Raw genomic sequence first — 11,164 nt, forward strand, 5'->3', positions numbered from 1 at the left:
TAAATAAATAAACAAATAAATAAATAAATAAATAAAGGGGGTTACAAGCTGAGTAACATCATACTTAATTGCTATATATAACTAATAGGGCTAATAAATAAATAAATAAATAAATAAATAATAAAATAAGAAGGAATAAAAATATATAATCTTATTATATATTATATATAATAATAATAGTAATAATAGTAATAAGAATTATGTCTTTATTAATATATTATTTATTATGCATGCATGCATGCATGCATACACCAGACACACATTACTAGGGTGCATATATTCATAAAGAAAGGGGAATATTTTTCTTATTTTATTAAATAATATAATTATTTATTTATTTATTATAAATAAAATTTATTTAATAAAAAGAATACCCTTTTTATATCCTTATAGCAGCGCATGCAGCAGCCGCAGCAGCAGCGGCGTTGGGGGCCCTATGGGACACGACGCCCCTGTTAACACTACTAAACCCTAAACCCTTAACCCTAAATATTAAACCCTAAACCCTAATCCTTCCCCTCTAACCATCCCTTTTTATTAGCCCTTTTTTGTTTGTTTTTTCTTTCCCTCCGTTGTTGTATAAAGAAAGAGTTGCTGCAGCCTCTCCTCCTCCGAGGCTACTGTTGCTGCTGCTGCTGTTGCTGCTGTTGCTGCTGCAGTTGGCTTGCTGCGCCTTCCCTGCATGAGGGTTTATATAACACTAATTTAATCATTAGCTGCATGCATTAGGGGCCCCCGATTATCTGTATATACACCTCAATATATATACAGCAGGATGTACCTCCCTATACACCGCAACTAAACCCTAATAATAAGCAACAACATAAGAAATTATTAAGGGGGCCCCCCTTCCTTGCTTAGCGCTGCTGCCGCTAAGGCACCTCCCATCATGGGGGGCCCCCTAGTACCCTCGGGGAAACCGCCAAAGGGCTCCTTGGGGGTCCGCTGCTTGCTGCTGCTGCTCCTGCTGCTGCTGCTCTGCCTACCCAGCTTTATCGTGTCTCTACAAGAGCAGCAAGAAGCAACTGCAGCAGCAGCAGCAACAGCAGCTGAGCAAGAGGCAAAGTCCGCCACCTCCAAAGACAAAGCGCAGCCAGAAGCAGCAGCAGCAGCAACTGCTGCTGCTGCTTCTGCTACCCCAGCAGCAGCAGGGCAAGCAGCAAATGCCCAGCTAAAGATTAACAACATCGGCAGCAACACGAAGGAGAAAAGCAGCAGCAAAGGCAGCAACGGCAGCAAGAACAACAATGACAAAAGCAGCAGCAGCAGCAGCAACACTAACCGCACCAGCGGCAGCAACAGCAGCAGCAACAGCAGCAGCAGCAGCAGCAGCACGAGCGATAGATTCGCAGAGGCAGCTCTCCCTGTAGGGTTTAGGGAACCCTTGTCTTTATATCCTCATAAATCAGAGGCAGTGTTTAATAAACTTGCTGCATGCGCAGACACAGATCCAAGGTTAGTATACCTAAACCCTAAACCCTAAACCCTAGAGGAGAGCAATATGTTGTCATGTCTTGACACTATGCTGTTTAGGGTTTAGGATTTACAGAACCTAAGGCGTGCGTCTGTCTGTGTCATTATCTTGCGGGTGTTCCTTCTAGGGTTTAGAAATAAATAAGGGTTTAGGGTTTAGGGTTTAGGGTTTAGGGTTTATTGTGTGTCTTCAGGTGTCAGTATGAATTATCAATATTTTATTTCTTAGGGAGGCCCCCTCTCCCCTCTCGCTACATAGAGGAGACACTGCAACTGTTATGGTTAGCAGCAAGAGGAGGGAGCGCAGATGCACAATATTTCTTAGCTGTTTTGTATCATAATCTATATTTATTACCTAAAGAACCTCCTCTTATTAGTACGTATAAACCCTAAACCCTAAACCCTAAACCCTTAATCAATTGTTCATCATACAGTGATTACAACAAACCCTTAAAAACCCTTCTACAGAACCCCATATTAGACTTCTCTCTGAATTAGGGTTTAGGGTTTAGGGTTTAGGGTTTAGGGTTTAGGGTTTGTGGGTGCATGCAGAATTAGATTCTCCATTAAGGGTAGTAGTAAGAGATGACTATAAATTATTATTTTTTAATGGTAATAAAGAAGTACCCTTTCCTTGGGGCCCCCTGCATGCATTAAATACCTTTGAGCGTTATTTACAATTAAATGATAAAAAAGAAGAAAAATATACAAAAAAAATATTCAATAAAATACATAAATATTTTTCTTGGGTACTAGGAGGAGGTAGGAGGGGCCCCCGACAGCAGCAGCGAGGTACCTCTAGGGGCTCCGGGACTGCCGGAGGAGGAGGTACCCACAAGGAGGGTACCAAGAGGGGGGCCCCCAATGATGATGAGGGGGCCCCCAAGACAGTTGCACAGGCTATGCAGCTGCTGCTTACTGCCCCTGATCTATCCTTTAATCCTCCATTACCTCTGGTGTATCTGCATGCAGCAGCAACAGCACTACATCCTGCTGCTGCTGCTGCTGTTGCTTGGAAGAAACAGTATGCTGCTCTTGATGGATCTGTTGGGCAGCAGCAGCAAGCTTGTGCTGCTGCTGCTAATCATTACCTCCCTGTTGCTAAGGCCACTGCAGGGGTAAGTCACCATATTTAGGGTTTAGGGTTTAGGGTTTAGGGTTTTTAGTGCAAGAGTGTGTTTTTCTTGTATTTTTACAGTTTTTAATATTAAGTATTCACAATTTAGGGTTTAGGGTTTAGGGTTTAGGGTTTAGGGTTTGTATGCAGTTATACTCGTTGGGTATACCCCAAGCAATAGAGGTATTAAGATTATCTACAGGGAGTTCTTCCCTCCAAGGGTCTGACGTACAGCGACTAAGTACAGACCCTGAGCAATTAGCTATGTTACTCCATGAGGCAGAAGACGGAAATCTAGCGGTAAACCCTAAACCCTAAACCCTAGCAAACCCTAAACCCTAATCTCCTATCATGCGTCTGCAGAAGCTGCACACAACGATATATCACAAGATGCAACGGAAGGATGGGCCTGTATACAGACATTAGCATGTGCTCTAGGGGAATTATATGTAGGGTTTAGGGTTTAGGGTTTAGGGTTTCTGGTGTCTTCTCAGGTACATGCTGCACTAGGGAGGAAGTATCTCTTTGGTGTTGATGGATTTCCTCAGAACTTTACTAAAGCAAGATATCATCTTCTTGCTGCTAGCAAGAGTTGGAAGTGAGGGTTTAGGGTTTAGGGTTTAGGGTTTAGGGTTTGGGGACTGAGGTTGGAGGGTTTGCTCAAACAAGCTTCGACCCGTTCAACACTTGACACCCAAAAACCCTTGCAGCTCCAATATCGTCAGCAGCAGCAGCAGCAGCAGCAGCAGCAGCAGCAGCAGCAGGCGTATGTGCTGGGTGCATGCGTGTGTATAGGGGGGAATCCAAGGGTTTATTAGGGTATATGTATGCCTTGGGGTTAGGAGTAGAGCAAGACTTAAATGAGGCAGCAGAGTGGTTCTTTAGGGGAGCAACAGAGAATGAAGACCCTATAGGTAGGTACACAGGGATTAGGGTTTAGGGTTTAGGGTTTAGGGTTTGGTGAGGGTGAGATGAAGGTAGTACTGACTTTGAACTGAAAGTGGAGTTAAATTTTCTACTTCATCAATTAGGGTTTAGTGTTTAGTAGGGTTTGTATTTTTAGGGTTTAGGGTTTAGGGTTTAGGGTTTAGGGTTTAGGGTTTTGGGGTGTATACGCAGCTTATAATGGCTTAGGTCTTGTATATTTCTTCGGTACTCCTCTTATAGAAGCATCGCCAGCCTTAGCCTTCGAGATGTTTAATAAAAGTGCAACATTGAATTCTCCTGATGGACAATTAAACTTAGCTTCTTTATATCTAACAGGAACAGGTATATAAACCCTAAACCCTAAACCCTAATTATACACTGTTTCGTAGTTGTATTACTGCTAGTTAGCCTCCCTTACGTGATCCTGTCTGTGGTGTTCTTTTTTTCAAGTTTTCGATTTTTTCGAAAATTTCTAGGGTTTAGGGTTTAGGGTTTAGGGTTTAGGGTTTAGGGTTTTTTTTTCTTAGGTGTATCGAAATCTTTTGTTGATGCATTAAAATGGTTAACAAAAGCAGTTAGAGGAGGGAGTACAGGTGCAGCATATGCATTAGGGACTATGCATCTATCGGGTCTAGGGGCAGTAAGGGACTGCCCCCTTGCTGTAGGCTTATTAAAACTCGCGACGGAGAGGTCCCCTTACTTCGCCCATACGCTGCAACGGGTACGTTTCTAGGGTTTAGGGTTTAGGGTTTAGCTATACCGTGGAGGGGGTGTTAGGGTTTAGGGTTTGCCACTTGGGGTTGCGGCATTTCCCTTGAGGAAGGGTTCCTGCGAGTGACGTCAAAACCCTAAACCCTAGTTTAGGGTTTAGTTATGATGTAAGAGGAGATTGCGGGATACGCTCCTTGGTTTAGGGTTTAGGGTTTAGGGTTTAGGGTTTGTTCCTTCTGTGTAGGCGCATGCGGCTTACGAGCAAAACGCATTTGACGAAGCAGCCTTAAATTTCCTTCTTCTTGCAGAGGCAGGGCATGAGGTAGGTACAGAACACTATGCATGCATGCATGCATGCAGCAGCAGCAGCAGCAGCGACGCCTACCTTCTAAACCCTCAGAGTTGCCTATTGACCCACTTTATATGGCATTTATAGTGCTTAAGGGTTTAGCGTTCAGAGGAGGGTTTAGGGTTTAGGGTTTAGGGTTTGTTGTACGCAGGCTTCACAAAGTAATTTAGCTTTCTTGTTGGATGCGGGCCTTACGGACATCTTCTTCGATGGTGGGCATCTTTGCTGCTGAGGGTTTAGGGTTTAGGGTTTAGGGTTTAGCGTTTATGGGAGAGGATTTGGAGGACGCGGTCTTCTCGTGTACACAACTTGAGTGTCCTCTACTGCAACATCAGCTGCTGCTGTTGCTGCTGCTCTTGATGCTGCTGCTGCTCTTGCTGCTGCTGCTGCTGCAGGGACCCTAAGAAGGAAGCGTCTGCATGCTCAGAGGTTTTACGAGATGGCAGCAGCACAAGGCGCGCTGTCTGCCCAGCTAAGACTGGGTAAGGTGCATGCATTTGCTGCTGCTGTGATTATTGTAGTTGCTGCTGCTGTTGCTGCTGCTGCTCCCGCTGTTATGTGTCATTAGGGTTTAGGGTTTAGTTGAGCATGTACTCCTGGATCATTGAACTGCTCCCTGGGTCTTAGGGTTTAGGGTTTAGGGTTTAGGGTTTGCGTCTTAGGGGACTTCGCTTACTATGGCTACGGCGTCCGTCGCCGCAGCGCGACCATGGATTATCCAAAAGAATTTGTTGATGAAAAAGGTGAGGGTTTTAAACCCTCAGCAGAAACGTAGAGGTCTAGGGTTTAGGGTTTAGGGCTTAGGGTTTACGTAGGGTTTGGTGGTTTTTTTCAGGCGCTTCTTTTGAGGGTTGGTTGTCTCAGCCTAAGCTTTGGTTAGAGGAAGGGGTTAAAGACTTTGCTGAGGCGGCAGGTAGGGTTTAGGGTTTAGGGTTTAGGGTTTAGCGATAATTTGGCTTTAACGCATATAACGCAGCAGAATTGAAAAATGTTTAGGGTTTAGGGTTTAGGGTTTAGGGTTTGGGTTTTTTGCGCAGCGTTCTACCGCAAAGTCGCCGACTCCGCGAGTTGGGGTCCTGCCCTTGCTGCTAAGGTACGTTGTTTTGCTTAATTAGCAGCAGCGACAGCAAGTCGTCGAGCAGCAACAGCAGCAGCAGCAACAGCAGCAGCAGCAACAGCAGCAGCAGCAGCAACAGCAGCAACAGCAGCAGCAGCAGTTGGGGTGTTTTGTGTGTGTTCTACAGGCGAGGTATAACTTGGGTACAATGCATCTCTTTGGCATAGGAGTGCCGCAGGTAAACCCTAAACCCTAAACCCTAATTTCAATGCTAAGACCAAAACCCTTCTTTCTTTGTCTCCTTCATAGAGGCATCGGCTAGGCTAGTGAATAAGCAGAAGGGAAATTAGGGTTTAGGTTTCTTCTTAGGGCTTACCTCTCTAGGGTTTACGCCTTTAGGGTTTGCCTATTTAGGGTTTACGTCATTAGGGTTTGTGTATTTGTGTATAGGACTTATACCTGGCTAGCCATCATTTTAAGAGGCAAGTGTTTACATTTTATTGCCAACAAATAGAAGGTCCTGTCTAGGGTTTAGGGTTTATTCCTTCCCTCTAGGGTTTAGGGTTTAGGGTTTAGGGTTTAGGGCTTAGGGTTTGGGGTTTGGTGTGTACAGGAGTCTTGAAGCAGACGAGCACGCACCCACCGCTCCTGTTTATGCTGGTCTTGCTGCTGTTTATTTTATGGACTTCTTAGAGAGAGTTGGGCCTGCAGAGGTAATTAATGTATTTTATTTATTTTATTTATTTTATTTATTTTATTTATTTATATATTTATTTGTTTATTCAATTAATTTGTTTATTTGCTTGTTTGTTTATTCGTTTGTTTGTTCGTTTGTTTATATTTATATTATTGTGAAGCAGCATTAGAGCTAAGGGTTTAGGGTTTAGGGTTTAGGGTTTAGGGTTTTGTGCTGCAGTTGCTGAATTCCTTACTACTAGAGCCGAGGGTTTTGTTTTTACTTCTTAATCTTCTTGCCATGATGATTTTGCTCATCTTACGTGCTATCTTACAGGTAAACATTAGGGTTTAGGGTTTAGGGTTTAGGGTTCCTACTTATGAGGGTTTAGGGTTTAGGGTTTAGGGTTTCCCCCTACACCTTCCTGAGGTTTAAGGGTTTAGGGTTTCTACTTAAACCTTCCCGAGGTTTAGGGTGTAGGGTTTAGGATTTCTCCCCATATCTTCCTGAGGGATTAGGGTTTAGGGTTTAGGGTTTAGGGTTTGTGGCGCAGTCACTGAGGAGAGAAAGGGGACTAACTGATCAAGCCTTCATTGCTGCTGCACAGAGGGGCCCTGGCCAAGCAGCACAAGCAAGGGAGCAGCTGCAGAGGCAGCAGCGGCAGCAGCTGCTGCAGCAAAACCGGCAGCAGCAGCCGCAGCAACAGTCGCCGCCGCAGCAGCAGTCTCAGACCCAGCAGCAGCAGGAGAAGCAGCAGCAGCAGTCTCAGACCCAGCAGCAGGAGGAGGAGCCGCAGGAGAAGCAGCAGCAGCAGCAGCAAACTCAGCAGCAGACGGCTATGCAACAGCCAAAGCAGGAAGAGCAGCAGCAGCAGCCCAAACAGCAGCAAGAGCAGCAGGAGGAGCAGCAGCAGCAGCCGGCTGTGCAGCCACAAAAGGACGAGGAGAAGCAGCAGCCAGCTGTGCAGCAAGTTAAGCAGGAAGAGCAGCAGCAGCAGCAGCAGCCGCAGCAGCCAACGCAGCAACCGCAGCAGCCAACGCAGCAACCGCAGCAAGAACCGCAGCAACAGCCAACGCAGCAACCGCAGCAAGAACCGCAGCAACAGCCAACGCAGCAACCGCAGCAAGAACCGCAGCAACAGCAGCAGCAGCAGCAGCAAGAGCCGCCGCCACAGGCGCCTCAAGAGCAGCAACAGCAGCAGCAGCAGCAGGGAAAGAGCGTGTCTGCTCCCCAGAATGATGATCAGCAGCAATTAGAGCAGCAAGAGCAGCAGCAAGAGCAGCAGCAGCAGGAAGGGCAATCACATGCAGCAGAAAGCAGCAGCAAAGGAGAAGAAGCAGAAGAATATCCCATGACCCCTCTACCTAACAGCAGCAGCAGCAGCAGCAGTAGCAGCAGCACTAGCAGCAGCAGCACGATTAGCAACGGTTTGTCTGGGGTAGTGAATGCCTCTGTTGATGCTAATAGATTTGCCATGAACGGCACTGACGATTGCAGCAGCAGCAGCAGCAACAGCAGCAGCAGCAGCAGCAACAGCAGCAGCAGCAGCAGCAATGCACATATAGATGAGGATACACCCCATGATTTTTGTATGAATCGTGATTTTGTGCCTCCTTCTTCCTTTTAATTAATTTATTAATTATTTATTATTAACTATTTATTCCTTTATCTTGCTGCTAGCTAGCCAGCTAGCTAGCTAATCAGCTAGCTAAACTGCTAGCTGTGCAGCTAGCTAGGTGCCAGTGCATTCCTGAACAGCTAGCTAAACAGCTAGCTGTTCAAGCTAGCTAGTTAGCCAGCTAGCTAGCTAGCTAGCTGGCTAGCCATTTAGTTAGTTAGTTAGCCGCCTAGCTAGCTACCTAGCTAGCTAGCTGCCTAGCTAGCTGGCTAGCTAGCTAGTTAGCTAGCTAGCTCGTTCCTCCCCTTAGTATGAATAGCCTGCAGTGTGCAGCATCTAAGGGAGACACTAAACCCTAATTAAAGGCATTTGTTCCTTTTTCCTTTTATTGTTTATTAATTAATTAATTTATTTATTTATTTACTTGTTTTATTTATTTATTTTATTTATTTATTTAGTTTATTTATGTATAGCAACTTTTGTCCTGGTAGTGCTACGCCTCGTATACTCGTAATAGCAGCAGCAGCAGCAGCATCAATACCTGCCGCAGCAGCAGCAGCAGCTGCTGCTGCTGCTGCTGCTGCCTCCCCGTTCCCATGCATGCGTCTGCATGCAGATGTATAATGTGACCAATGGTCTTGTCTGCTAAGCAGCAGCAGGAGGGAGGGCAAATTATAAACAATAAGTAAATAAAAACAAATTAAGTAGATAAATAAATAAAATAAATAAATAAAATAAATAAATAAAATAAATAATAGTTTATTACAATAAAAAAAGAAATAAAAGGAAAAGAAGAAAAAGCACTAGCCCCTTAATTGTCTTATCTATAAGATATAAGGGCCCTGCTGCCCTTTGGGGCTGGCCATGCATGCATGCATGCATGCATGCATGGCCAGCAGTTACGCACGCATGCATGGCTGCATGCATGCATGCGTGCATGCACTGCAGCAGGAAAAAGGCAATGAATAAGCAGCAGAGGAGACAGGAGACTATTGTCCCTTATTAACTGTCTCCTTATTTATTTATTTATTTATTTTTTTCTTATTAATGTGTCTCCTCCCTAGCTGTTTATACACCGCAAAAGTACCCACTCTTACACACGCTGTGCCCACTTTGTAACTGTTGGGGCCCCCCTGTAATACACAGGGGGGGCCCCCTTTATAATAATACTGAGGGGCCCCTTGAGGGGCCGGAGGGCCCGCTTGAGGGGACCCTTGAGGGGCCCCCCTCGAGGTGCCCCCTTCAGTAACAGGGGGGCCCCTATATTATTGTATATCTACTACATTATTTGTCTCTTTTTTTTGTCTGTGTGTCTCCTTTGTCTCTGCTGTCTCTCCTTTGTCTCCTCTGTGTCTCCTGTCTCCTTTTTGTCTTCCTATAGAACTAGGGAAGCCCTCTCCTGTTTCTTGCTGCTTCTGCTTCTGCTGCTGCTCCTGCTGCTGCTGTTGTGTGTCCTGTCTGTTTTTTGTGTCTCTTGTGTCTCTTTTCTGTTTCTTGTGTGTCCCTTTTGTGTGTTTAATTGCTTTCTTATTCTTCTCTTCTGTCCCTTTCCCCTCTGTCCCTGCTGCTGCTTCTGCTGCACCTGTTGCTGCTGCTGCTGCAGAGTGCTGCAGCAGCTGAGGAGACACTGCAGCAGGCTGCAAGTCAGCAACAAGAGAGAAATGATCAGAGCAAGGCCAAAGCTGCGGAGACACCAAGAGAAAAGAAGCAGACAGAGGAGACACTAAACAGCAGCAGCAGCAGCAACAGCAGCAGCAGCAGCAACAGCAGCAGCAGCAGCAGCAGCAGCAGATACTGACCTCATTGGGGCAACATTCTTTGCCTAAGACATTGGGGAGTCTATACACCTGAGTAACCTTTGTGTAACAAACAAAGAAGAAACAGCAGCAGAAATATACACCCCAGCAGCAGCATCAGCAGCAGCAGCAGCAGCAAGCAACACAGCAGCAGCAACCAATATACCCAACAGCAGCACGCGAACCCCCAAGACAAAGACACTGCAGCAACAGCAAAATCTAGGGTTTGTGTTTATATCTCTTCGTGTTGGGAGTTTGCCTCTAGGGTTTAGGGTTTAGGGTTTAGGGTTTAGGGTTTAGGGTTTGTACCTTTAGGTTGGTAGGTAAATAGAAAATATAATCAATGCATCCTTTCTGCCAACCATGAAAAGCAGTAAACGCTGGCTCTGCTGCTGCTGCTGCTGCTGTTTCTGCTGCTGCTGCTTCTGTTGTTTCTGCTGCTGCTGCTGCTGCTGCTGCTCCCTTTTGCTGCTGCATTAGTCTGCTTGGGTCTTGTGACGGGATAGCGTAAGCACTTTTTAATGCAAAAGGCAAAAATACCTCAAATGGCTCATCCTGCTGCTGCTGCTGCTGCTGCTGCTGCTGCTGCTGCTTCTGCTGCTGCTGGTAGTGTTGGTGCTGCTGATGGTGGTGTTGCTGCTGGTGGTGCTGCTGCTGCTGGTGGTGGTGGTGCTGCTGCTGCTGTGGGTGGTGTTGCTGCTGGTGGTCAAAGGCAGACCAGCCCTTTGTGTGGTGTGAGTTTTTCTTCGCTTCTTTTCCTGTTGCTGCTGGTGCTGCTGCCGCAGCAGCAGCAGCAGCAGCAACAGCAGCAGCAGCAGCAGCAGCAGGAGCAGCAGGAGTGTATTTAAATACATCCTTAACTCCCCACTCCCAACGTGTCTCTGCTGGGCGCCGCGCCTTCGCTAATTCACGAGAGGCCTCAGGGGTACTGCAAATAAAAGGAGACACTCTTATAAGAAAAGGAGACACATTAATATAAGAAAAGGAGACACATAAAAGGGAGACAGAAGAAGACGTGGAGGCATGAAGGGAAGGAGGCAGAGGAAGAGGAGACAGCAAGACAAAGAGACAAAAGGAAACAAAAAAGGACACAGTAAAAAGGAGACAAAAAGGAGACAAAAAAAGGAGACAAAAAGGAGACAAAAAAAGGAGACAGTAAAAAGGAGACAGTAAAAAGGAGACAGTAAAAAGGAGACAGTAAAAAGGAGACAGTAAAAAGGAGACAAAAAGGAGACAAAAAAAGGAGACAAAAAAGGGAGGAGACGAACTTCATGATAGAAGTTGGATGAAGGAGACAATTTGTTGTAATTGGGTATCCACCATCAGACATCAAGAATTGACCTAAAAGGAGACAAAAAAAGGAGACAAAAAAAAAGAGACAAAAAAAAAAGGAGATAAATAAATAATTAATAAGGAGATAAAAAAAGAATTAGTATGGAG

General features: G+C 45.6%; 1 protein-coding gene across 1 annotated transcript; it reads left to right on the forward strand.

Moving 5' to 3' along the window:
• Positions 1-889: 889 nt before the first annotated feature.
• On the forward strand, positions 890-7,937 carry EMWEY_00039890 (Sel1 domain protein repeat-containing protein,related, related; the record flags this gene model as incomplete). The annotated part of the gene is made up of 20 exons (XM_013482511.1): positions 890-1,455; positions 1,668-1,849; positions 2,026-2,085; positions 2,230-2,591; positions 2,741-2,890; positions 3,085-3,188; positions 3,386-3,504; positions 3,710-3,859; positions 4,045-4,238; positions 4,473-4,550; positions 4,729-4,789; positions 4,973-5,059; positions 5,240-5,320; positions 5,413-5,490; positions 5,615-5,670; positions 5,822-5,872; positions 6,085-6,122; positions 6,248-6,347; positions 6,551-6,646; positions 6,864-7,937. 20 exons carry the CDS (start codon positions 890-892, stop codon positions 7,935-7,937), a joined length of 3,687 nt encoding a protein of 1,228 aa, XP_013337965.1.
• Between the last annotated feature and the right edge of the window lie 3,227 nt (positions 7,938-11,164).

Source organism: Eimeria maxima, genomic scaffold, assembly GCF_000499605.1.
Source record: "Eimeria maxima Weybridge genomic scaffold, Emw_scaff648, whole genome shotgun sequence".
Lineage (NCBI taxonomy): Eukaryota > Apicomplexa > Conoidasida > Eucoccidiorida > Eimeriidae > Eimeria > Eimeria maxima.